The sequence below is a fragment of the Tursiops truncatus genome, chromosome 9 (assembly GCF_011762595.2).
Source record: "Tursiops truncatus isolate mTurTru1 chromosome 9, mTurTru1.mat.Y, whole genome shotgun sequence".
NCBI lineage: Eukaryota > Metazoa > Chordata > Mammalia > Artiodactyla > Delphinidae > Tursiops > Tursiops truncatus.
Genome location: NC_047042.1, coordinates 8,687,394 through 8,715,002, shown reverse-complemented (window position 1 = coordinate 8,715,002; position 27,609 = coordinate 8,687,394). Strand labels below are relative to the sequence as shown.

Genomic DNA, 27,609 nt, shown 5'->3' with positions numbered 1-27,609 from the left:
TGGGCTGGTGTGGATTGAGACCCAGTGGCTTTCTTAGTGGCAGTGATACAGAACATTTCCATCACCACCAAGGTCTCGCCCCGCTCGTGGTCACACCTTCTCCCTCCTCACAGCCATCCTTAACCCTGGATCCCACTAATCTGTTCTCCATCCCTATAACTGTCACTTGAGAATGTTGTATAAACGGAATCACACAGTGTGTGACCCTTTGAACTTCGCCTTTCTTATGCTCAGCTCTATGCTTGGGTCCTTCCAGGTTGTTGCTGGGATCAATAGCTCCTTCCTTTCTGTGGCTGGCTGGTATGCCGGGTTGGAATGGACCACCTTTGTTTAACCACTCACCTGTTGAAGGGCATTTTGGTTGTGTCCAATTTTGACTATTACAAATAAAACTACTATAAACATTCAGGTTTTTTACGTGGACATAAATTTTCATTATTTTTGGATCGATGCCGAGGTGTGCCATTGATGGGTCCTATTTGGTTTTGCTTTTTGTTTTGTTTTTTTAAGAAACCGGCAAACTGTCTTCCAGAGTGACTGTACCATTTCACAATCCCATCAGCAACATATGCGTGATCCAGTCTCTGCATCCTTGCCAGCCCTTGGTCCTGTCACCACTTTTTTTAAAGAAAATATATTATTGTTCTAATAAGTGTGCGGTGATATCTCCTTGTGATTTTATTTTGTGTTTCCCTGATGGCTAATGATGTCAAACATCTTTTCAAGTGCTTATTTTCTTTTTCGTGTGTGTGCTATTTTGTTCTTAACAACTTTTATTACCAAAAGATGCATGTTCCCTATTAAAATTTCTAGCTGCATACTGATCTAGGAGCGTTCTCTCAATGGAAAGAGTCTTTATTCTGACTTTTATCTTTCTGACATTGTAAGAACATTTTAATATCACTGATTTATTATTCCCCTCTGCTGGCTGGTGAGCTTTTATGTTTTCAACCAAACTGTCTGTACAGCATTTCATCTACAGATCTTTACACATGTGCAAAGATACAACAAACAAAGCACAGGGGAGAATTGTGACAGTGAATTTCCAAATGGTCCTCACAAAGCTACTTTCATGTCCCCCCAAATTTGAGGGGAGTAAGAAAAACTAAAATACAAAGTATTAGTTATGAAATTAAAGAGATACTTCATACTGTAAAGTAGATACAGGCTAGCTCTGCAAGGGAATGACCTTTAATCCACTTTTAAAAAGAAATAAAAAAGGGCTTCCCTGGTGGCGCAGTGGTTGAGAGTCCGCCTGCCGATGCAGGGGACGCGGGTTCGTGCCCCGGTCTGGGAAGATCCCACGTGCCGCGGAGCGGCTGGGCCCGTGAGCCATGACCGCTGAGCCTGCACGTCCGGAGCCTGTGCTCCGCAACGGGAGAGGCCACAACAGTGAGAGGCCCATGTACCGCAAAAAAAAAAAAAAAAAAAAAGAAATAAAAATATGTGTTTATGTATTTCAAGATTTAATCCCTCATATAAAATGCTATGCTTTAATATTGATCGAAAAGCGAGTGCTTATGTTTCTATCCATGTGTTTTTTTGGCCACGCTGCCCAGCTTGTGGCATCTCAGTTCCCTGATGAAAGCCCAGGATCCTAACCACTAGGCCTCCAGGGAGCTCTTTGTATGTTCTCTTCTTTGGTGAAATGCCCCTTGTGTCTATTGTCTGCTTTCTAACTGGATTTTATATTTTCATGTTTTGTAATGTGATCCATTCTGAGTTAATTCTTTTTATAAAGTGTGAGGTTTGAGTTAAGTTCATTTTTTTTGCTAATGGATCTCCAATGGTTCCAGCACTATTTGTTTAAAAGCTATGCTTCTACCATTGAATTGCTTTTGCACTTTGTCAAAAATCAGTTGACCATACTTGTGTGAAGCTATTTCTGGCTCTCCGTTCTGTTCCATTGATCTATGTGTCTGTCCTTCTGCCAAAACCATATTGTCTTGATTGATATAGTTATATAGTGAGTCTTAAAATCAGTAGAGCAATTCCTCTCACTTTATTCTTTTTAAGAAAAATGAGCTATTCTAATCCCTTTGCTATTCCATTTAATATTTAGAATAAGCTTGTCTAGCTACAAAAAAAAAGAATATCCTGCTAGGATTTGACAGGAATTGACAGTGCGGGGAGGATTGACATTTTCACTATGTTGAGTCTTCTTATCCATGAGCATGGTATGTCTGTCCATTTATTGAGATCTTCTTTGATTTCTTTCACTGGCATTGTGTAGTCTTCAGCATACAAGTTCTGTTGTTAGATTTACACCTAGTATTTCATCTTCTCAGTGATTATAAATGGTACAGTATTTTAGTTTTGGTCTTCACACGCTCATAGCTAGTATAAAGAAATATGGTTGATTTTGTATGTTTATCTTTTATCCTGTGACCTTGTGGAACTCACTTATTTGTTCTAGGATTTTTTTTCCTCCCACTGGGGTTTTCTGTGTAGACTATCATGTCTGTTTCTATCATGTCTGCAAATAGGGACAGTTTCATTTCTTCCTTTCCAATCTGTTTTCATTTTATTTGCCTTCCTTGCCTTATGGCACTGGTTGGGGGCACTGTATTGTATTCAAGGTGGGGGTGAGCCAGAAATCTCTTCCTTACTGCAGATGGTAGAGGGAAAACCTTTTACCTTTGAGTGTGATGTTAGCTGTAGGTATTCTGGAGATGTGCTTCATCAAGTTGGGGAAGTTCCCCTCCATTCCTAGTTTTCTGATCATTTTTATCATGAGTGGATATTGAATTTTGTCAAAGGATTTTTTCTGTATCAGTTGATATGACCATGAGGTTTTCCATGTGCTGGTTAATATGGTGTTAATACGATGGATTGCATGGAGGTTCAAATATTTAAACAGCCTTGCATATCTAGTAAAGGTCATGGTGTAGGCCTCTACTTATATATTGCTGAATCCTATTTGCTAATGTTTTGCTAAGGATTTTTGCATCAATATTCATGAGGGATGTGACCTCAAAAGTGGTTTTCCTTTTTTTAATACTGTCTTAGTCTGGTTTTGGTATCAGTATAATACTGACTTTATTATTTATATACATTTATTTATTTTATTTGTATTTATTTTTGGCTGCGTTGGGTCTTCATTGCTGCCCGTGGGCCTTCTCTAGTTGCAGCGAGCCAGGACTACTCTGTTGCGGTGTGCGGGCTTCTCATTGCGGCAGCTTCTCTTGTCGCGGAGCATGGGCTCTAGGCATGTGGGCTTCAGTAGTTGTGGCATGTGGGCTCAGTAGTTGTGGTTTGCGGGCTCTAGAGCGCAGGCTCAGTAGTTGTGGCGCACGGGCATGTGGGATCTTCCTGGACCAGGGCTTGAACCCGTGTCCCTGGCACTGGCAGGTGGATTCTTAACCACTGTGCCACCAGGGAAGCCCCTAATACTGACTTTATAAAGTGATTTGGGAAGTGTTGACTTCTATTTTCTGGAAGAGATTGTATAAAATTGATGTTAATTCTTATTTAAATGTTTGGTAGAATTCACGATGAAACCATCTCAGCCTGGAGATTACTTTTGCATGAATTTTAAAATTATGAAGTAAATTTCTTTAGCCATTATAGGGCTTTTCTAGTTATCTTTCCTGTTGGGTGAGTTGTGGTAGTTTGTATATTTCAAGGAGTAGGTAATTGATCTAAGTTGTCAAATTTATATGTGAACTATTGTTCATAGTATTTCCTTATATCCTCTTGATGTCTCCAGGGTCTGTAGTAAAATTATATTTCTTTCCTGAATTTGTTAGTGTCTTTCTTTCTTTTTCTTTGTCATCCTTGCTAGATATCTGTTGATTTTATTGACATTTTCAAAGAACCAGTTTCATTGCTCTGTGCTGGGCACTGTCCACTGCACATGAGCGGGGTCCCTTAAATCCTCCACATGGTACCACCGCACAGGTGCCATGTAACCCCACTTACAACACCAAGGATGAGATAACTCACCTGGAATCTCGCTGCCAGCAGGTGGCTGAGGCGAGATTGCATCTCAGATCCCCAAACCCGGCCCCCCAGACTCTGCAGTGGGCGAGGACCCAGGAGGAGGGAGCATAAGAGCTCTTTTCTTTAATAAGTGGAGAATTTGACACTATCCCTTCCTTTCTTTCCGTGACGGGCAGCGGAGGGCATTGAGAACAGCCTCAGAAAAACTCAGAAACCGCTCGTCTTTCTCTACAAATGTTGTCCACACCACCCCTGGGACACGCGTCAACAGGTACATCAGCCGCCTCCTGGAAGCCCGCCAGATGGAGCTGGAGATGGCGGACCTGAACTTCTTCACCCTGAAGTACAAGCAGGCTGAGCGAGAGCGAAAGGTGAGTGCGGGGTCGGGGGGCTCTGGGGGGGCTGGGAGTGAACGTGGGTGGCCCTTCTCGCTGTAGTTCTAGGCATCCCTGGCGCCCTCGGGAAGACCTTGGCGTCTCCAGGAAGCTGGGCGGCTGACGGTCCTTTTCTGTGTCTTCTAGTATCACCAGCTTCAGGACGAGTATTTCACCAGCGCCGTCATTCTGGCCCTCATCCTGGCCGCCTTATTTGGCCTTGTCTACCTTCTAATAATCCCGCAGTAAGTACCGTTCCAGGTCCATCAGTCAGAGGAGAAGGTCACCAGGAGTCCTTTTCTTTTCAAGTTCAGGTTCAACTCCCGCGGTCACACTCCTGCGGTGCCCTGAGCCACACACCAGTTCTCCATTTACCGGAGGAACTAGCTGAGCACGCCTGATGGCAAACGTGTGGAATGCTCACTCGCAGTTTTTAATTTTAAATGTGCTCAGTTCTCAGACACCGTATATTTTCAGTGACTCTGTCCACACCACATGCGCCATTGACCTCATGACAGCGTCTGCAGGAGGAGACAAACAGGGCACCAAATGGGCACCCTGGTGTCTAGGTGCTTGTCATTTTCAGAAACGTTAAAATGAGGAAAAGCAGGCTTTGGAAAGGAACAAACGCATAGTGATTTTAATAACATTTAGTCATCGTCCCGAGTGGAGCAATTCTCCTGTGAGTTTCCAGAAAGTACATGGAAGCCGCCCCCCCCCCCACCCCAGGACCCTGTGGACACACAGTGGCCATCTGCACGGCCCTATGTGGGGATACAGCTTTTTCTAGAAAAACCCTTCCCAGTTGAAGCCCAGTAAGAGGGTGGTACCCAGCAGCCAAGTCTGTGCAACCCCAGCCCTTCCTGCGTAGGGAAAGCATCTCTCAGGCGCTCCCAGGACTAGAGAGACCCTGGGGGGCTTAGAAGTTGGGGTGGACACAGGAAGGGCTCCTCCCCTAGAAGAGAGCCAGCATGGACAAGTCCCCAGAGACTGCTGTTCCTTCCCGGGGGCCAGCGACTGGGTGAGGCAGGGGAGGAAGGGTGGATTCCCAGGCATTTCTCGGGCACACCTCGCCCGGCCCAACCTGCAGTGCCCACGTGTCTTCTGTCCTAGGAGCGTGGCCGTCCTCCTCCTGCTGGTGTTCTGCATCTGCTTCCTGGTGGCCTGTGTCCTGTATCTACACATCACCCGGGTCCAGGTATATGTGTGCTCGTGTTCTCTACCTGCTCGTTACCTAGTCCAGGTACCAGTGTGTGTGTGTCTTGCACCTGCACGTCACCTGGACAGGTAGGTGCATGGCTTCTGCCTGCCCTGTTGGCAGGACAGGTGGGGTAGTGGAGGCAGTTCGTCTGCTTGCCTTCTTGGCAGGCGGAAAGAGCTGTCCGCATATTGGGAGTTCATGAAGCCCGTCATGATGTGCCAGGTGCAGTTTGGAGTTCTGGGAAGGTGCCCCATGGACACAAGGGTGGGTGATTGGTAGTGACTGGATAAACGAACACAAGGTGTGACGCTCTTCTCTGCGGATGGAGCGTCCTGTGGCTCGTCGTGGGTTCCCGTCCTAGCCTGGGGCGGCCACACTCTCGAGGATGCTTCCTTGCCTTTGGAGCCAGGGCTGAGTGCATGGCCCCGTGTCGCCCATGGCTCCTGGAAGAGGGCTCTGTCCTGGTCCCGCACGCCTCTCTCACATCCTGAACCTTCATTTTCAAATGTCCCCTGTCCCCACTAGACCCCCACTTGTCACGTCTGACCGACCCAGTGTTATTTTTGCACAGTTGTTGAAAACAGCTACTTCTTGAGAAGATCGGCTCTAGTTTTATTTATTTAAATTTTTTATTATTCATAGGTAACTTGTTGAGTTAAGAAAAAGTGCTATTTATTCAAACCACGTTCCCAGCTCTCTGATTTCATAGATGGGGTGGCGTCTGGTTTGGTAAACTGGAATTTCCCACTTCAGATAAGATTGCTTTATTCACCTAATTTCAAGTGAAAGCATGGCAAGTGGATGCTAATTTCTTAGCCCGTCCCATTCATCCCCCGTGTTCAGAATCTGTGCACCTGGTGGACAGTTTTCCTGGAGGAGGTGACCCTGGCTCCCCCAGCCCCTTTCTTTCCACCCACACCCCCCTCCTCGCCCTCCCCCATGGGCTTGAGCATTTTTTCTAGGTGTGCGATTTTGACCCATTGCTTCATGGGTCCGCTCAGAGCGATGGTCAGGAAGCAGCGGGGTGCAGCGTGCATGGTCCTGGCAGCAGGCAGCTGCAGGTCGCCCGGCCACTGCGCGCCAGTTCAGGGGCCAGTTTACACACTCGCACACTCCCCTTCGCAGGCCCTGCGCCGGGCTCTGAGCTCACCATGGGGCTTGTGCAGAAGACTGGGCGCCAGGCGACAGGAGGGGCCAGACAGCAGGCAGGCTCTGGCTGGGGAGGGTGGGGACAGGCAGCGGAGGCAGGGTCGTCCCGCAGAGGCCAGCACGTGCTGAGATGGGGAGACGTGAGTGGTCACGGCTGTGCATGCAGGCGGGAGGGTCCATTGCAGCTGAATATCCCCGAGAAGGCCTGGGAGTCAACTGGACAGAGTGCCTTCCTCTGTGACGTAGAAGCGGCCACAGCCAGAGCATGCAGCCGGTGTGGCAGCTCCATTGCTAGGGGCTGCCAGCGCGAGGGCCTCAGTGTCTCCGTCCGTGAAAGGGACGGGGACTGGAGCTGATATTCATGATGTACTGGGAGCAGGGCCTGGCACACATTCTTCCCGTATTTCAGCCTCACTTTTCTGTCCGCCGTCCCAGTCACCCCTTCGTGGTCCCCTGAGTGAAGGTACCGCTCAGGAGGTGGGGCTCCTGCCTTGGGCTTCCTGCCCTCCCTACGGCCCTGGCAGGGCTGGCCTCCGGGGAGGAACAGTGCCCTGCCCACCGTGCCCCCGGCCCGGCCCACCCTAGACCCCGCGAGCCGCCTGCAGGGGGTGGGGAAGGCAGGGAGGAGGTCTGCAGTGGTGGTGAGATTCCGCTTACACTGGACGTCGTCGATGAATGGACAGTGCCTGGGAAGTTAGAAAACCTGTAGGTTTTCCCTCCTTGGGGAGGGAGACGGAGCCTCAGCAGAGGACAGTGACCCTCCGGGGACAAACTCGAGGGCTCTGCTAGCCCCTGAGAGTGCCCCGCCGTCCCAGTGACGCATCCTTTTCTACCTCAGCCCCAGTGGCTTCTGCAGTGCATCTGTGTGTGGTTGAGTTCATATATTTAGCATAGAGTAAGTCATATTTTTTAAACTTCAAATTGCAACTCTCTGGGGGGCTGTGAAATTGGGGTTTTTTTTGCTTGTTTTTATGTGTGGTTTTTTGGTTTTTTTAGGTTTTTGTGAGATGTGAACAAAAGGAATGGAATAGGAATGAATGAAAATGCCATCCTACATCAACTGTAGTCAGGGTTTCCCGGAAGTTTGCTTCAGTTGTGTGTACCTGTGCGCCGTAGTGTAAAACACAGTTCTTACTACACTTGATCTTAGCCAAAGGCTGATGCCAGGTTTGATGCCTGGTCAGAAGCCTCTGAAGCCCCGCCCCCATGGGAGCACGTGGTCTCTGGCCACGCCCTGTGCTTCTCTGGGCCCTCAACACGCATGGGCGGAGAATAAGCCGAGAGCGCAGAGGCAGGGCTGAGTGGAGAAGGCTGGGGTTGTGTAGTTGTCGCCTTTGCCTAGGTCGTTGGGACTCTGCAGCCACGCGGCTCCGTCGGAGTGTCGCCCGCATTAGGACTGACCTTCCACGGTGCCGGGCGGTCACCCCTCCTTTCGCCGGCCATCTGGCGCGGCCGCGGTTTCTTCCGTGTGTCGCGCCCTGGTCACAGCCCGCTCCACGGCTCCGCTTCTCTGCAGAGCACAGGGCAGGGCCTTGCTCTGCATCCCCTTGCCTCGCGACCTTGTCACACTGTTGGGGTCCTTTGTGAAATTCCGCTCAGGCTGTGAATCCCCGTCTGGCCGTGGGGTCCCGGGCGCTCAGCCTGGCCATTGCTGCAGATTCCCTTCGTGAGACAGTGACAGCATGCTCTGAGGATGTGGCAACGATAGACAACCCCCTGGGTCACCTTTGACTAATTGTGGGTCACGTTCTGGGGGAATTTTCCATTGTTTATGTCAGATCAGCTACCTTTTTTCTGTATTATGACAAACTACTTTTCATGCTGTTTTTAGGTCTTCGGAGATTGTGTGTGTGTGTGTGTGTGCGCCTGTATATTTGTTTTTTTGCTCGAGAACTGATAAGTTGACCCAAATTAACTGTAAAAAAGGCGGCCAGCAGTCTTAAAATGAACAGACAGCCCTTCTTATCGTGCCTGTGTTCCTATCCCTCTAGTTGCTCCCAGCAAACAAGCCCCAACTCCAGGCGGGCCCTTGTGATTGTCATTATTAATTTCCAGAGAGGTATTTTAACTCGTGTGTATTCAATCAAACACGTTTGTAGGATCAGGCAGTTAGCATGGAGTGAAGAGGGTCTCAGTACCCCGAGGCTGGCCGTCACAGCTCTTCACCATTGCGTGATCCAGGGGCGGCCTTAAACAATGTTATTTTGCAGGTAACGGAAGAGCCAGCTCAAATGGTCTTAAGTGGTAAAGGGAATTTATTGTCCTATATATTCAGAAAATTCAGAGGGAGGGAGAGAGGGAGGGGAGGAGGGTGGGCCCAGGGCTGGTTTTATCCAGTGACTCCATTCAACTACCTGAGACCAGTTTCTCTCTGGGTCTTCTGACTGCCCCTATGTGCCGGCTCAGCCCAAGGCTGCTCTTCCTTGGGTGGCCCAAAGGCATCAGCAACCCAGCTGTACATCCGCGTCCACCCTCCAGGCCCGGAGCGGGACACACCGTGGGCGGGGCTTGCCCAGCCTTGGCCAGTGGCCCTCCACTCATAGCCTCCCGAGAGACATTTGTCCTGTTTCCACCTCTCCCGCAGCACCAGGGGCCAGGCCCCACTCCCGGTCACAGCGTCTCCAGGGTTTGCTGAGTAAAAGGGTGAGCAGCCCGTGCTTCTTGGGGCTGGGGGCAGGAGTCCCCCTGAGCAGCCACGGCCTTGCCCAGGGCTCAGTGAGAGAGAAGACTGGGATGGGCGTGACGCAGGTACTAAGACAGTGGGGCTCACACCATCGCAGAACAGCTCCTCTGCGTGAGGACCTCAGAGGAGATCTGCGTTTCAAGGAAAATACAACAGTATTGAAGCCTAGAACTGGGACCCAGATCCACGTCCACCACTGTGTGAGCTGGAGCGGCCCACTCTGTGTCTCCTGGACTGGAGAGTGAGTGGTGTCTGGGCCGCATTTCCTCACCGGTAGAGCAGGGTCGGTAATGATTCCGACTTCACGGCGGGGAGGATAGAGGGATAACCATGTAGATGGTCCCGGGCTCCCTGGCCGGTCGGTGTTTTCTGTAATCTCCCTGTGGTCTCTATTTTCGTTTTCGTTTCTAATTTCAGAAGTGTGAGTCTAAGAAGAACTTCTTTTATCCATGACATCATTTTTTGAATATTGCAAAATGTGTTTATTAAATAGACTTAACATAAGACGTCTGATGACAAAAATTTTATAAAGCCTGTGTGAAGACAATGATAAAACTTAGTTAAAGCATGTAAGACACAAATAAATGGAAAGTCTTACCATTTCTGAGATAGAAGGATGCAGTATTCTGAAAACGTCAAGGTAATCTGTTCAGTGATTGTCAGTGCCACTCAGCGTCACAGCATCTTTTTAATTTAAAGACTTCAGTTTTTGTCTTTTTTAGTTTGGGCAGCTTTTCCACCGGGGAGATTAATTATATGAAAACAGCCGAGAAAGGTGTGTGAAGGATGAGTAGTCGGTGAGACTCTAGCTGCCTACAGGTGGCTCTCAACATTCTGTACTGTGATTTACTGTGAACACGATCGACTTTGTAACAAGAGGCCATTTTCTCAATAGCATTTTGTTGTTCAGTGTTTTCCAGGGTGCCTGACGATCCAGATCCGCACCGTCCTGTGTATCTTCATCGTGGTCTTAATCTACTCCGTGGCCCAAGGCTGTGTGGTGAGTGTCTCTGCTGAGCACGGGGCTGGGCGTGGTGAGGGTCGCCAGGCGCAGGTACGTGGGGGGCCCTGCGGGGACCACCCTGAAGGGCCTGGCCCTGGGCTGGGGAGGGAAACAAGGGGATCAGAGGTGGGCCTGGGGGTGCTCAAGGAAGTGCGGGGTGGGAAGGGGACGTCACCCAGGGCAGGACACGCGATCCTCCTGGGAATGGAGGCCCGGCCTTCACAGTGCGCAGAGGATGAAGCTTGGGCAGAGAAACAGGAAGGAGGGGGTGGGGGGAGGGGCAGGATGGAGCTGAGTGGTTTGGGAGGATGGTAGGGGTCTCATGCCCCCAGGCCCAGGCCCTGGGGAGCCTGCCCCCTCTTGGGTAGTCAGGAGACTAGCAGGGCCGGGAGCAGGCAGAAGTTTCCGAGGCCCGGCTGATGGCGCTGGGGGAGCGGGTTGGAGCGGGAGGCCGTAGGGGGCGGGGAGCAGGGCGCGTGAGTGTCCTGAGTGGGGCTCCTCCCACGCTCCTGGGTCCTCTCTCCCCCTTCCAGGTGGGCTGCCTGCCTTGGGCTTGGAGCTCCAGTCCCAACGGGTCGCTGGTGATCCTGTCGTCTGGGCGCCGGGACCGCGTGCTGCCCGCCGCGCCCTGCGAGTCTGCGCCCCACGCCCTGCTGTGTGGCCTCGTGGGCACCCTCCCGCTGGCTGTATTCCTGCGGGTGTCCTCCTTGCCAAAAATGATCCTGCTTGCCGTGCTTACCACCTCCTACATCCTCGTCCTGGAGCTCGGCGGGTACACGAAGGCCGTGGGGTAGGTACGCTGTTCCGGCTAGAGCCGGTGGCCAGGCATCACCTGTGTCCACGCGAGGGGCCCTGTGTTCCGATTTGCTGAACAGAAGCTCGCCGGTGCCGGGGCTTCTCCCTTTCTTCACTTGGCCCCACGTTCCAGCAAGTCCTCGGGTTTCCCCGGGGATGGGGCTCTCCGCCCGGGTCCGTCCCGGGCGCCGCTGGGGGTGTCGCGTCTGAGGGGCCTCTGGGGACCGGCCTTGCGTTCGGGACACTGACGTGGGTTTCCTTACTTTTCTTCCCCAAGGGGTGACGCCGTCTCGGGCCGCAGCTTTGAGCCGATTGTGGCCATCCTCCTGTTCTCGTGCACGCTGGCCCTGCACGCCCGGCAGGTGGACGTCAAGCTGCGGCTGGACTACCTGTGGGCTGCACAGGCAAGAGGAGCCCCTCTGCTTCCGTGGGGTGGGGGGGGCAGGGGCCCCTTGGGAGAGGTGTCAGGTGGGGGCTCCCGGCTGGACGCTGGCGGCTCTGTGGGTGGAGCCACTGGGGCTAAGGAGCAGGAAGGCAGGCAGGCGGGGGGCAGTCTGACGAGCCCTGTGCGACGGTCAGAGTCTGACTGCTTTGCCAGCAGTGAGCAAAGGCGTGCTGGCAGAGCGGTGACGGTGCAGAGGGGCTCGGCCTCCGCTGGCCGGACGTGACAGCGGGTCTCATCAGGCTCGTGGAAAATTCGTGAAGGTGCCGAATCGCGCGTGGCCCGCTCCAGATTTAGGTCTGTGGTTGGGGGCCGGGACCTGATGTTTTTACAGTGCATGCTGGGGAATTCTGAAACGAGAGGGAGAGACACGGAGGAGTAGCAGACCCGTGAGCTGTCCTGGGCCCTGAGCCCCTGTGTCAGGCGATGACCTCAGAGCACAGGCGCACCGGGCATACCCAGGGCCACTTCTGGGCCCAGCCCAGGTCACACGTGGTGTGGTGTGTCTCCGAGCCCCCTCATCACCTGTTCCTTGTCCCCTTGTCACCTGCTCTGTGTCCCCGACTCTGGGAACAGAGGGCTTCCGGCTTTCTGGTCCAGAGGCCAGACTCCATCTGTGTAAGTTGCACACTTCCTGGCTCTGGACACATTGCTTCCCCTTGGTTTCCTCGTCTAAAAATGGGGAGGCGGGTGTGCAGTAGAACAGAGGCTGCAGGAGAGTCTTCTCATTCTGACACGTGAAGAAGCAGCCCTTGGCTGTCTGAGGGAGTTCATTCTGTTCCGTCCTCACAGCAGCCCTGCCCGGGAGGTGGGATTACAGATGGGGCTCAGACACAGATGTGACGTGCCCAGGGCCAGGGCTGGAATGACTGGAGGTCCCAGCAGGTCTGTGGTGGGTGGGAGCGTCCGCATACCAGGGACCCTGTGTGCAGCCAGGGTCCCAGTCCAGAGCCACGTGGCTCTGAGCCAGGTGTCTGGGTGCACCCCGCCGTCACCCCACACTCTCCCCGCCTGCTGGGGGGGCCCAGTCTCCTTTTTTTTCTGCCTGCCCACACCCTTGCTTCAGGAAGACGGATGACGCCTGTCCGTGTCCTGTGGTGGAATAGGCAGGAGGTCAGTGGCTGAGGCCCTCGCTGGTCAGCTGTGTCGGGTGGGCAGGAGGTGGGCCTAGAGTTAAGTGGTCCTCCTCGGGAATCCCACAACTCCACTTGGGGTCCCTGGTCCGCAGTAGAATGGAGTGAGGACCCTAATCCCGTGTGGGAGTGTATTGGTTGGGTTCTGCAGAGAGGAGGTTTATTCCCGGGATTGGCCTGCGAGGTTACGGAGGCTGACACGTCCCACCGTCTGCCACCTGCCGTGAGAGAACAGGAGTGCTGGGGTGTACGTAGTCCAGTCCGGGTCCCAAGGTCAGAAACCGGGAGTGCTGATGTCCGAGGGAGGGGGAAGATGGACGCCCCAGCTCAGGCTGAGAGCGGAGTGCCCCTCCTCTGCTATTTTCTTCCCTTCAGGCCCCAGGGGATTGGATGATGCCCGCCCACATTGGAGCGGACGACCTCCTCCCGCAGTCCAGCTATTCAGAGCTAATCTCTCCTTCAGACACACTCAGAAGGGATGCTCACCAGCGATCCGGGCGCCCTGTGGCCCAGTCAGGTTGACACATGCAATTAGCCACTGCAGTGAGGAACGATTACAGTTCCCTTCCCAGCAGGCTTGGCGCACAGTCGGTGCAGACACCGTGTTACGTCTGACAGGCTGTAGGCCCCACTGGGCTCTCTCCGGAGCCACTGCTGGGTGCTCTCCCTGTGGGAAGGAGGGGCAGGGAGGGGGGATGGGAGGGCTGGCTGTGATGGGGGCGGAAGGCAGCGGCCACTCCGGTGGAAACTACTGTTCACCCTCCAGTTTAATTAACCTGGAAAAGACAGATGCTACTAAAACAGGTTGCTGTCTGCACACCAGGGCAGGTTGTGTTCAAGATCATGAGCAATCATTCCATTACTCTGCGTAAACAAAAGAAAGAAAATGTGCGCGCGTGTGTGTGTGTGTGTGTGTGTGTGTATCTGTCTGTGCACACACGGATATGCTAGGTGAAAAGCATGGCTTATTTATTCCTTTTTATACAGCAGCTTTGCTGAGGTGAAGTTCACATCCCACGTGGTTCACGCGCCCATCTAAAGTATACAATTCCGTGGCTTTCCGAGGCTTTCACAGCATCACGCAATCAACACCACAGTCAGTTTTAGTACATTTTTACGCTGCCCAAGGAACCCCCATAACCATTAGCGGTCGCTCCCCATTTCTAGCCACCCCCAGCCCCGAGCCAGCACTCATCTACTTTCTGTCCCTGTGGATTTGCCTGTTTCTTTATTCTTCAGCCTGTACTCTTAAGTCAGTGCCTGTTCTGGACACAGACTCCCTGTGTGGGGCCAGTGGGAGCCCTGAGCCAGCCCTTGCTGGGACAGACCCCTGATTCGCAGGGGCCTGTGGCCCAGCCCTGTCTTCACTCCATACCTGGATTCCAGGTGGGCAGGAGGGCGCTGAGATCTGAGCCCCCTGGCTCCCTCTGCACAGGCAGGGACCCCCCAGGTGGGCTCTCTGGAGAGCACTGGCCCCAGTTCCTGTGCAGCTTGGGCAGGGCCCCTGGTGAGGGCGTAAGGGTGGGAATTCACCTGATTCTGGCTCACCCCGCTCCTCGGGGGACTCAGGCAGCCGCCTTCACCGGTGCCAGGTCGAGGCTGCAGCCCCACCGACATGGGCACACCATGCCCAGCCAGGCTTCTGGGAAGAGCCTGGGCTTCTCTGGGCCTCTTGGACGCTTGAGACTCAACCGTGGGGGGGTGAGGGGCTGGCGTCGAGGAAAGGGGACAAGGTGTGTGCCAGGAGGGGGAACTTCACAGAGACCCCGGGGGGAAAGGGTGGCGGGGAGACCATTGAGGGGTCAGAGCCCCCCGTTCTCTGTGGGCAGGGCTGACTGCTGGCCCCAAAGCCAGGGTGGCAGGATCCCATCCCTGTCTCTGGAAGGTGGCCTGGCCATGGAGTGTGATGGAGCAGGGGCAAGGGGAGGCACCCCTGGGTGGGGATCCCACAGTCACAGGGGCCACCAGGGGGCAACTTGGAAGTGGCCCTGTAGAGCCCGGGCGTGGTTGTCCATCAGGCGTGGGGGTTGCGGTAGAGGTGGGTGTGGTCTCAGGCACGTAGCACTCAGTCTGGGCAGAGGGCAGAGGGCGCGCTCCAGACCAGTGAGGTCAAGAGAGCTAATGGCACTTGGACCATCTGAAAGGTGGGGCAGCGATAGGACAACCCCAGGCTGGTGCAGTGCCCAGGGCGCCACAGTGGAAGGGGTCCTCAGCACCTGGGACAATCTGGGCCACCAGACAGGATTCACGACCTTCCGCCAAGGGACACAGCCAGCCCCCAGTGACCATGCTGGGAGGGACCCAGCCGTGCTCTCCTGCCTCCCTCGCAGCCCCTACTGAAGTTCCCACCGGCTGAGCCCGGCCAGAAGCCAGCGGCAAGGGGGCCTGTAGGTAGAGCCCTCTGGGTGGGTCCTGGGTCAGCAGAGACGCCAGGGGAAGAGGCCGGCGCACACCATTCCTGGAAAGGGGATGCGGCTGCTGCAGTTTGCCAAAGCCGCGCCAGGTAAGGGAGGACGGCCTCTTTGTGGTGGGCTGTGCCGCTGAACTTGGTCTTGCCCGGCTCTGGCCGGGTATCCAGGGGAGGCTGGTCCCAGAGATGTGTCTACTGGCCGTCCGCTGGGCCCTCTGGTTTAAGATCTTTCAGTTATGAGTAGCTACTCAGAGCTAGAGAAGAACGGGCTTAGGATGAGCCAGGAAGCGCTGGACCGGCTTGGGGGTGTGGGAGATGGGGTTTCCCACTCTTTGACTGGGTGCCCGTTCTGGACCTCACGCTCAGAGAGTGGGATTGAGGCCCTGGCCGTCGGCTCCCCCAGCCGGGGACCCCTTCCCTCAGGCAGGCAGGCAGTTTCTCTCATCTGGATTGGCAAGAGCTGTTCTTGGCATTGGTGTCCCCTTAAATGTTACTAAGTCCAGGGGTTGACCCTGTCCTGGGGTCCTCTGCCAGCGATGCCCCTTGCACACCCGGCCCCACGGCGAAGAGTGCTTTCCAGGGAGTCTGGTGCAGGAGAGAACCTCTGTGTCATGGGGGAAGGGTTGCCTACGTGGAACACACTGACATATTTTTCTAACGATGTGTAACGAGAAACGCCTCGCTTTCCTGTAAACGCAGCAAAACAAGGAAATTTCTAGACTTTGCCCATTTGCCCTCTGGATATTTCAGCAGAGGCACATCAGAGTGCCTCGAACTGTTGCAAAATTACCAGACCAAAGGCTCAGTGGGGTAATTATTTATTGAGACCCAACTGGTTCTATAAACCTAAATAAACAGATGGGCTTTTCCTTCCTGACGACTTCCTCAACCTCTTAATCTGGAACTATCGGAATGCCTTTGCTCCAGTGATTTTTTTTTCTTTGAACTCAGTAGATAATCATGATGACACTTATAATTTTGATTATGATAAAAATTTCTCTCTCTACAATGAATGCCTATTCCGACGGTAATTCCCACTTGTGCAGCGGCCATTCTCAGCACTCGGTGGCGGGTGGGGAGCTCAGACCTGGAGTTCCTAGTGGCTGGGCTGAGCTGAGGTCTGCTGCAGCTCCTTCTTCAGTCACTTCCCAGGCCTCCTTTCTCCACACGTGTGACAGGCCCACGGCCTGACCGGGCCCCCGAGTTGGTGACGTTAGCCTATAAAGATAACACCTGATAGAGTCTTGGAGATTTTGGAGGAGTTAGCCAGGGAGAGGGTCTGTCGCTGTTGGATGGTGTTTTATATATGTCAGTTAAGTCAGGTTCCGATTTTCTCTCTAGTCATTTTATCAAGTTTTGAGAGAATGGTGTTGGAATTTCTAACTACAACTGTGGATAGAACTTGTTGCAGTTCTATCAGTTTTTGTTTTATGTATTTTGATGATCTGTTATTAGGTGCATAAATATTTAGGATTATGTCCTCTTGATAAATTGAAACCTTTTTCCTCTGATCAACAAAAAGTCGCTCTTCGGGCTTCCCTGGTGGCGCAGTGGTTGAGAGTCCGCCTGCCGATGCAGGGGACACGGGTTCGTGCCCCGGTCCGGGAAGATCCCACATGCCGCGGAGTGGCTGGGCCCGTGAGCCATGGCTGCTGGGCCTGTGCTTCCGGAGCCTGTGCTCTGCAACGGGAGAGGCCACAACAGTGAGAGACGCGCGTACCGCAAAAAAAAAAAAAAAGAAAAGAAAAAAAAAAAGACGCTATTGTATACCTGTGGGCTAAAACCAAAAATTCCAAATAAATATTGATCCCTAAAAAACGACCTTCTTTTTCCAGGTAATATGCTTGGCTCTGCAATCTGCTTTGTCTGATATTAATATAGGTAATCCAGCTCTCTTGTTATATGTTTTTCCATCATTTTACTTTTAACCTATTTGTATCTTTTTATTTAAAGTGGATTTCATATAAGCAACATACAATTGGATCTTGCCTTTTAATCGAGCTGTTCCGTTTACAATTAATGTGATTATGGATGTGGTTGGATGTTAATCTTTAATCTTCCATGTTGCTGTTTCCTGTTTGTCCCATCTGTGCTTTGTTTTCATTTTCCTCTTTTTCTATTTTAGGTTAATTAAATATTTCTATTATTCCACTTGATCTCCCTCTCTTCTTATTAGCTCTAACTCTCTGTTGTATTTTTTTAATGGGTACGTATCATAGCTTGTCTTCAAGTGGTATTATACGACCTCACATATAGTATAAGAACCATAACAACAGTATGTACATCGGTTTCTTCCATCCTAGGGATTTTGCCATTGACATCATCATAGATTTTATTTGTACATATATTATAACCCCCCAAATATATTATCATTTCCATCATAAACATTAAAGTCTATTTTAAAGATATGTTATAATGAGAAAGAGTATTTTTTGTTTACCCACATAGTTATGATTTCTGGTGCTTTTCATTCCTCTGTGCAGATCCAGGCTTCTGTCTGTTGTCATCTTCCTTCTGCCTGAAGGACCCACTTTGATGTTTCTTGCAAGTCTGTTGGTGATGAATTCTTTCACCTCTTGCGTGTCTGAAAAACTCTTCATTTTGCCTTTGTGGTTGAAAGATACTTTTGCTGGGTATAGGATTCTGAGTTCATGATCTTTTTTTTCTGCTCAGTGCGTTAAAGACGTTCCGCCACCTTTCGTCTGGCATTGCTTTTAACGATAAGTCTGCTATCATCTTTGTCTCTGTTCCTCTGACCCCACCTCCCCTCGTGTTTCACCCTCTTGGCAGTGGGTGGGGGGCTCCTCTGGATGCCTGTGCCCCGTGTGGCCTGACCAGCCTGGTCCACCCTGAATCTCCACACTTGTCCCCTCTGCAGGGCAGCCGCTATCTATGGAGACAAGCACCATCACTGATCACCTGCCCAGCTGGTGCAGTTGTTGACGCACATGTCTCACAGAGTGGCTTTTCCTCAAGTGAGACGAAATTATCAAAGGGAGGCAACTAGGAATGATTCAGTTCAAGAGTTAGAGATGAAGTCCTTCTCACCTGGGGACTGATGACCTCTGTCTCAGCTTCTCTGTGTGCTTTGGAAAGGCCCTTTCCCTTTCTGTGCTTCCCCAGGAGGAGGTGGTTCTCAGAGCCTGGGCGTCCCAAAGAGGGCTGTGTGTACCCCAGAAGGCAAGTGAGATAGCACAGTGGGGTTTGGGAAGAAGACATCATGATGTTAGCTTATGTGTGAACTTGGCTGGATCACGAGGTGCCTAGTTATTTGGCCAAAGGTTTTTCTGCGTACGTCTGGAAGGGTATCTCTAGATGAGATTAGCATTTGAATTGGGTTCAGTAGAACAGATTACCCCTCCTAATGTGGTGGGCCTCATCCAATCCCTTGAGGGAGGCCTGAATAGAACAGAAAGGTGGAGGAAGGGAGAATTGGAGCCCCTCTCGCCTGACTACACGATCTGGGACATCGTCTCTGCCCTCAGCACCCCGGTTCTCAGACCTTCAGGAGTCACACCACCAGGTCTTCTGGGTCTCCAGTTTGCAGACAGCAGATGGTGGGACTTCTCAGCCTCCATAATCACGAGAGCCAACTCCTCCTCATCAATCCCTTCCTGTATATCTATATCTGCCCTGTTCTTTCTGTTTCTCTGCGAAACACTGCGGAACAACATCAGAAGTTCTGTTTATAGTGAGTGAATCTGAAAATTAAGAAACATGCTTTCCTCGTTGAAGAATGAGCTGGCTGGGTTGATCTCACCCTGGCCAGATGACACTTCTAGGACACAGGCAGGGACATCACTGCCCAGGCATAGCGAGGCCGGTGCCACCCTCCCTCAATTGCTCATTTTTAGCGAGCTGTCCTTAACTCCAGCTGCTGCGTCAGGGTCTGCTTGTTCCGCTGGTTAGACCGAAAGCTTCACAGCACCTCATAGGGGTCACACCGAGAGTCACAGGGCACAGTGGCTCACTGGTCATCTGCCGGGAGTTGTCAGGTTGTGCTATTTTTTGTTTTTGCTCTGTTCTGTTTACCAAAAGATAGTGATCCCAGGCTGGGTGCCCTTCTGAGATGCCGTGAAGCTGTCTGTAAGTGTCTCCTGGTAATTAATTTCTGGAAGGTAAGCTCCCATAATCTGTCCTATAGAGTCACGTGAGAAGGAACGTGCTTTTTTAATTTAATTTTTTTGTTGAAGTATAGTTGATTTACCATGTTGTATTAGTTTCAGGTTGGTTGTCTATTTTATACATAGTACTGTGTATATGTAAATCCCAAACTCCTAATTTATCCCCCCTCCTCTTCCCTTTTGATAACTAAGGAAACTATGCTGTAGAAAAAACTTTTTTTTTTTTTTTTGGCAGTACGTGGGCCTCTCACTGCTGTGGCCTCTCCCGTTGCGGAGCACAGGCTCCGAACGTGCAGGCTTAGCGGCCACGGCTCACGGGCCCAGCCGCTCCGCGGCATGTGGGATCTTCCCGGACCGGGGCACGAACCCGTGTCCCCTGCGTCGGCAGGCGGACTCTCAACCACTGCGCCACCAGGGAAGCCCGAGAAAACATTTTGAAAATGGATGTTGGATGTGTCTCTGTCGTGTGACTTTGTTTACAGGAATAATGTATATTACCCACAGCTCTTTCTTACCAATACTTCCTGGCTGGTTGGAAAGTCTTACAAAAAGACAACTTCGGTGGATTTTCATCTTATTTGTGAAAAATATAACGATCCAACTTCTTCTGCTTAGTTTGTAAGAAGATAGACATTTATCAGTCAGATTTCAACAGAAACGTTCACATCCGTGGACGGATTAAAAAGTAGTTGATTATTTAGAAAGAGAGTTAATCTGATAGCCCATAAATCTGAGTTAGCTGTAAATAAATTGAAAGAAACCGAAATTAGAACGAAAGCTTTTCAACACACAAAGTGATCGATCAAAATTTTTTAAAAAGTTGAAACATATTCAGTTACACTGCATTCATTAAAATACTGTTAACGTTAATATTTTGGAGAAAACAAACATTTTTGTGCCATTAATAAGTTTCTAAACACCTGTTAGTTAAAAACTATTATTTACTTTCTCTTTACCTCATCTTTCAAGAAACTTTCTTTTGTGTGTCAGTGCACACGTGTTAACAGGAAATTAATTATATGTGTCTTAGGAGAGGTTCCCGTTTCCCCTGTGAGGCCTTTCTTCCCCACACGGCTGTGTCTGCGGATACCCATCTCAGCCGCTGTCCACAGCCACAGCCCTGTCTGCAGGGTCCATGCTTGTCCGAGCCGGGTCCTGGGGCTCCTGGGCTCCTTCTTCTGTCCTCACCTGCAGCATGTCTACCCGCTTTAAGGGGCAGGACGAAGCCTGTCGTGCATCAGCCCCGTTGCTAACTGACGGCTCCTGTGGACCACACATCTCGTTTTCCCAGAAAACGCCCTAGAGGAGGCCTGGGACTCCTGGCTGGGCCCCCTTCCTCCTGGCAGCTGTGGCCTGAGGCCTCCTCACATCCACCTTCGGGGGTCTCACATGCTTGCTTTTCACTGGTAGAATCACTGCATGAAATCCAGCAGCGTGTAGCCGACCCCTTCCACTGTTATGATAATAACAGCACCAAACATAGGTGACACTCCTCAAGGCTTACGAGCTAGCAGACGCCCTCCTAACCCCTTGCCAGGTAGGAATGGTGCCTCTATGAATGGGCGTTTCATTTTAGGACGAGGCGGTTGGAGCTCTGTACCCGGCCACTTGAACCAGGGTGTGCTGCCCTCCACGGTGTGGGTTTTGGTGGCGGCCGCAGGCCATCCACACGGCATGCCTGTGACATTGTCACTGCATTCAAGAGCTTGTTGCCCCTGTAATGCTGATGTAATGTCCCCCCAGCTGAGCTCCTTCCCTGGCTACGGCCAGGTGCCAGATGTGGAAGCGGGGGACAGTGACCCACAGTGATCCGGTGGCCTCCATTTCTGAGGGCTGGCACCTGACCTGAGGCTGCCCTCAGCACTTTGCCAGCATCGCCTCTTGAGCCCTCATGGTGCCCAGTGAGTGGGGCCATCACCGCTGGTTGCATTAGTCTCTCAGGGCCCTGGAGCTAAGAGGCCAGCCAGCTGGGACCCGTACCGCACCTGCCATCTGCTTGGCCGCGTCCCCCAGTTGGACCCGCCGGCTTCTACCCTCTGCTCCGCTGGGTCTGCCCCCCCGGCCCCTGTAGCTTTCTGCTTGTCTCAGCGCCCAGAGACTTGTGAGTCCTGCTGAAAGCCAGGAGATTCTAGAGGACGCAGGAGCTTAGGGAGGGTCCACTGCTGGCTGCGGGCATTCCCAGTGAGGCCAGCAATGCTCTGGAGGCACGTCAGAGGCTGCTGGAGGCCTGGTGTGTCCTGGGAGTGGGCACGTGCCCCACAGAGGGCTGCTTCAGGCCTCTGGTCCCCAGAAGATGGCTGGGGGTAGACCCTGGAAACTGGGGCCAGGCCCCTTATTGTCTGTCCTTTGGAAGCTCTAGCTGAGCCGGGTGGTGACTAGTCCAGAATTGCGTGGATCCTCTGAGCCCCTAATGTTGATCTAGTCACTACCTGGAGAGGGCGTGGAGATGAGCCTGGTGGAAACTGTTGGCATACTTGGCATTTAGCTTGGATAGCAGAAAGAAGCATGCGTTACAGGTGTAATAATTCAGAGCTCTCATTAAAGAGGGTAAGGCAGACATTTTTCGGGAGTGTTGGGTCAGGCGTAGGGACCAACCACTGCAGCGGAAGAGAGAGCGGGCTCAACCCAAAATAGAGGGCGGGCAAGTGGGGCTTTGTAGCCAAGGGGCAGGGTGGGGGGCGGTGGATGGGAAACTCCCAAAGGAGGCATCCACGTGAGGGGGCTTCCGGCTAAACTGACCTAACAGGATCCCTGCTGAGATCAGGCCAAGGTGATGTGACATCACCTGGCTGGGCTCGGAGATGAGGAACGCGATCAGATATCCGGGGTGATCAGAGGTCAAGGGTGGGGCGTCGTGTTAAACTGACTAAGCAGGGCTCTTGCTCAAACTGGACGATGCAGAGATGAGCGTGGATGCCCCGACATCAGGGCACATTGGGGAAGAGCGTCCAGAGTCTGGTCCAGGCCAGAATCTTGTTGCATGGCGGGTAGTCGAGCGAGCAGGGAAGCGTGAGTGGGCGGGCCAGTGGCTAACGGAGGACCACTCCCCAGGCAGAGGAGGAGAGGGACGACATGGAGAGGGTGAAGCTGGACAACAAGAGGATTCTCTTCAACCTCCTGCCGGCCCACGTCGCCCAGCACTTCCTCATGTCCAACCCCCGCAACATGGTGAGCACCGAGGTGGAGAGGCCCCTCGGCCACCCCAAGGGCAGGGTGGGAACTAGACCATCTGAGGCCCCTGGGCCATGGGGGTGACAGGTGCCCAGAGCTAGCGTGCCCTCTCCTTTGATCCTGGGAGAGAGCACAGCATCCACTGTCCCCACAGGGAAGGCGAGTGGGCTTCAGTAAACTGCACACGAGGTTGGGAAGCGCCGTTTCAAGGCCTGCACGTCCTGGGTGGCCCCCTAGAAACTGCCGCACCCACCCGTAGGGCCGGCGGTTCACTCCCTTCTCTGTGCTCAGAGCTGTCTGGGTTGCTCAGAACGTCCTAGTGGCCGCGACCTACTGCAGTAAAGCTCTGGGACCACCCAGTCAGCATAGGGCAGGGCTTACGAAAGCCGACTCAGCAATAAAGAGGCTCCGGCTGGGCTTTTAGGTCCTAGAGGCACAAACCCCCAGGCTTCGCTTCACTAGGTTTGGCCTGAAATAGCTCCAGGGCTCATGTTTTCATCCCGCTGGGCTGAGGGCTCTGCACCCACCTGTGAGCTGACTTACCTCGTGTGGGCCTAGATCCTCCGAGCCCCCTCCTCGTGTGGCACGGGGTGCCGGCGCGTCCTGGCAGCCACGCCTCAGGACTGGTCCGCAGGCCCTGCTCCCAGCGCCAGCCCTCAATGCTGCTCTGCCTGCCTCTTCAGTGCCTGACCCAACCTTTGACCCCCAGGACCTGTACTACCAGTCGTACTCGCAGGTGGGGGTCATGTTCGCCTCCATCCCCAACTTCAACGACTTCTACATCGAGCTGGATGGCAACAACATGGGCGTGGAGTGTCTGCGCCTCCTCAACGAGATCATCGCCGACTTTGACGAGGTAAGGGCCGCCCCACAGTCCTGACCCCCTGGGGCCTGGGCCGGCCTGGTGCCCCTCCTCCAACCGAGTCCTGAATTGTGTCCACCGATGTAGCACGTTGCTCTGTGGATGGCAGGGGGCCAGGGGGAGCACGTGCCTTTTGTCTCCTTGGGAATCCCAACCAACCGTGACAGTTGAGGAAGGAAATTGGCCTTAGGATATGGGGAGGGCGGGTGCTGGCGTCTGTGCCCTGCCTTGTGAATGTCGAGCTCAGGTGGGCGGCTTCACCTGCAGGTTGGGGGGGGTGGGCAGGCACCTCTGCACCCTCCAGAGCCAGGCTTCCAGTCTGCGCCAGTTCTGCTTCCCTCCCTGGGGCCCGTCTGCCCGCTGGGTGGTTGTGAGCTCAGCTGCTGGAGGACGGGGAGGACGGGGGTGCATTCCGTATGGCTCCTCCTTGGCACCTCTTTTAAGCACCTTTGCTGGAGCCCCTGAGGCCCAAGTTCAGCCCCAGAACTTGTCTCATGCCTACATGAGGAAGACACACTGCTTTCCAGAACGTACCTGTCTGCGGTTGCTCCTGGCGGCCGTGCGCCGCCGTGACTTTTATAAGATGTTATGTAACGTTTAACAGTTTTGTGTTTCAAACAAAGCTCATGGACAGAGACTTTTACAAGGACCTGGAGAAGATCAAGACCATCGGAAGCACCTACATGGCTGCCGTGGGGCTGGCGCCCGCGGCCGGGACCAAGGTGAGCACAGGTCGACAGGTGGGCCCTGCTCAGGGGCTGGGCCCCAGCTCTGCCCCCGGCTCTGCCCCCAGCTGCCCAGGGACCATGGGCAGGCCCCCCACTGTGGGCCTCAGTTTGCCCTCTGCACTGGATTAGGGCAGCAGCCTGCAGGCTGTCTTGTCAGTGGCCAGTTCCGTGTTGACCTTCTGGGGAAGGTCAACACGGAAGGCCGGGCACAAGAACTACCTCCAGCCCTGCCCCCTTCCTGCCACCCTGGCCCATCCTGGCAGCCTGGCACCACTGAGTGTTCCCCTTTCCCAGTTCAGGATTGTGAATAAAGTCCTCAGGTTGCCCCTATAAAAAAGGCAGAAAAAGAGAGGAAGATGTAAAAAAAAAAGTGTCATGGATAGAAAGCAGTTATACATATGGTAGATGCTAATCTAACTACATCAATAATCACCGTAAATGTGAATGGCCTAAATACACCAATTAAAAAGCAGAAACTAACAGAGTGGCTAAAAAACAAGACCCAGCTAGGTTTTCTGCAAGAAACACACTTTAAATATAAAGTCACAGATACATTAAAAAATAAAAGGATGTAGAAAGAGATACCATGCTAGCACGGTTAAAAGCTCAAGTAGCTATCTTAATTTCAGACAAAGCAAATTACAGATCAAGGGAAATTATCAGGGATGAAGAGGTACATTATAAAGGAGTTAATTCTCCAAGAATACGTAACAATCTTTGGTATTTATGCACTTAACAACAGGGGGCGAAAACTGATAGAACTGCAAGGAGAAGTAGATGAATCCACTATTTCTGTTGGAGACTTCATTACCCTGCTATCAGTAATCTGCAGATCCAGTTGGCTGGAAATCTGTAAAGAGAGCTGAACTGAACAGCATCGTCAATCACCTGGATGTACTTAACATCTATAGACTACTTCATCCAAGGACAGCAGAATGTACTTCTTTTGAACCTCACATGGGACATTTACCAAGATAGGCCACATTCTGGGCCATAAAACACAGCTTAATAAATTTAAAATAATTGAAATAATGCAAACTATATTCTTAGACTAGAGTGGAATTCAAGTAGAAATCTGTTGCTAGGAGATAATTGGAAAATTCCAAAATATTTGGAGATGAAGCAGTACACTTCTAAGTGATACAAAGGAGAAATTAAAAAAAAAAAGAAATCTCGGGCTTCCCTGGTGGCACAGTGGTTGAGGGTCTGCCTGCCAATGCAGGGGATGCGGGTTCGTGCCCTGGTCCGGGAAGATCCCACATGCCGCGGAGCGGCTGGGCCCGTGAGCCATGGCCGCTGAGCCTGCGCGTCCGGAGCCTGTGCTCCGCAACGGGAGAGGCCACAGCAGTGAGAGGCCCGCGTACCGCAAAAAAAAAAAAAAAAAAAAAAAGATGTTAAAGTATATTGTGGACAACCCTATGGTGCTACACTGGAGGTCCTGGCCAGTCCAATAAGGGAAGAAAAGTAAACAGAAGAGTTATGAATTGCAAAAGTGGGAACAAAACCATCATTCTCAAATTGCTCGCATGTTTAGAATATACAGTGCTAAAATGTTTACATATAAGCTGATAGAATTTTTAAGTGACTTTACCAAACTTGCTGGATACAAAATCAACATAGAAATTTCTATTTTATCTCTGTATCTTAACTACAGACAATTATAAATCAAACATTTTAAAAGTTACTATTTCCAACTGGTATAAAAGTATAACTATGTGTCCACAAATTTGGTAACTTAGGTGAAATGGACCGATTCTCTGAAAGATGCAATCTGCTAAAACTCACATAAGAAAAATAGATAATCTGGGTAGGTCCATATCTATATTAAAAATTGAACCAGTCATTAATAACCTTCCAAAACAGAAAGCACTGGGCCCAGTGCTTATTTAGATCAAAGATCTAAATAAGTCAAGAGATACTCCGTATTTCTGCATAGGAAAACTCAGTATCATTAAGATGTCAGACTCCCACTTGATCTGTAGGTTTAATGCAGTCCTGATGAAAAGTGCAGCAAGTTATTATGTGACATCGACCAACTGATCCTAAGTTTACATGGAGAGACAAAAGACTGAGGGTAGTCAACACAACATAGCAGAAGCAGGACAAAGTTCGAGGACTGACACCACCAGACATCAAGGCTTGCCATAGAGCTGCAGTAATCAATACAGTATGGTTTTGGCAAAAGGGAGGTAGTCAAATAAACCAGCGGAACAGAATAGAGAGCCCAGAAATAGATCTACATAAATATCGTCAACTGATCTTTGACAAATGGAGCAAAGATAGTCTTCAACAAATGTTGCTAGAAAAATTGAATATCTATCTATCTAAATTATATTTTTTAAATGAATCTAAACACAGACCTTACACTGTTCACAAAAATTAACTCAAGATGTATCATAGGCCTAAATGTGACATGCAGCACTATAAAACATCTGGAAGATAACATAGGAGAAAATCTAGGTAGCCTTGGGTTTGGTGATGAGTGTTTACTTACAGTACCAAAAGCATGATCCGTGAAAGAAAACACTGTTAGATGGGACTTAATTAAAATTTTAAAATTCTACTGGTGGAAAATACTATAATGAAAAGACAATCCATATACTTGGGGAAAATCTTTGCAAACCACCTATCTGATAAAGGCTTTGTACCCAAAATGTACAAAGAACTCTTAAAATTAAGAAGACAAATAGCCCAATCAAAAAGTGCTCCGTCCAAAGATGGGAACAGACACTTTACCAAAGAAGATATACAGATGGCAGATAAGCATATGACAAGATGCTCCCTATCATATGTCACAGGGAAATGCAATTAAAACAACGAGATACAATTTCACACCTAGTAGAGTGGCCAAAATCCAGAACACGGACACTGCCACGTGCTGGTGACGTCGTGGAGCCGTAGGAACTCTCGCTCATTTCTGGAGGGAATGCAAAATGCTGCAGCCACTTTGGAAGACAGTTGGAGTTCTTACAGAACTAAATATGCTCTTACCATGTGATCCAGCAATCACTCTCCTTGTTACTTATCCACAAGAGTTGAAAACTTATGTCCACACAAAATCCTGCCCAAGGATGTTCATAGCAGATTTATTCATAATTGCAAACCTTGAAAGCAACCAGGGTGTCCTTCAATAGGTGAATGAATAAATAAACTGTAATACATCCATACAATGGAATATTATTTAGCACTAAAAAGAAATGAGCTGTCAAAGCATGAAAAGACATGGAGGAACCTTAAATTCATATCATTAAGTGAAAGAAGCCAATCTGGAAAAGCTACATACTTTGTGATTCCAACTGTATGATATTCTAGAAAAGGCAAAACTATGGAGACAGTAAATAATAGTTTCCAGGGTTTGAGGGAATAGGTGGGGGATTTAGAGGACGGTGAAACTATTCTGTATTCTACTACAATTATAGATACATGAAATTCTGCATTTTTTAAAACCCATAGAGCACACAGAGTGAACCCTAACGGAAACTGTGGACTTTAGTTAATAATAATGAATCAACGTAGGTTCGTTCAATGGTAACAAATCTACCATAGCCTAAAGCAAGATGTTAATAATAGGGGAAACTCTGTATGTGTGAGG

The 27,609-nt window shown here is 51.1% G+C and overlaps 1 protein-coding gene across 1 annotated transcript in view; it reads left to right on the top strand.

Annotated features, from left to right (window-relative positions):
- Positions 1-27,609, top strand: part of ADCY1 (adenylate cyclase 1) — a 116,358-nt gene that overhangs the window by 80,578 nt on the left and 8,171 nt on the right. The window contains exons 9-17 of the mRNA XM_033862808.2: positions 4,119-4,313; positions 4,464-4,561; positions 5,430-5,514; positions 10,260-10,349; positions 10,886-11,142; positions 11,425-11,551; positions 22,308-22,424; positions 23,137-23,283; positions 23,913-24,011. Of these exons, the coding sequence (XP_033718699.1) occupies positions 4,119-4,313; positions 4,464-4,561; positions 5,430-5,514; positions 10,260-10,349; positions 10,886-11,142; positions 11,425-11,551; positions 22,308-22,424; positions 23,137-23,283; positions 23,913-24,011 (1,215 nt within the window). The remainder of the gene's footprint in view (positions 1-4,118; positions 4,314-4,463; positions 4,562-5,429; positions 5,515-10,259; positions 10,350-10,885; positions 11,143-11,424; positions 11,552-22,307; positions 22,425-23,136; positions 23,284-23,912; positions 24,012-27,609) is intronic.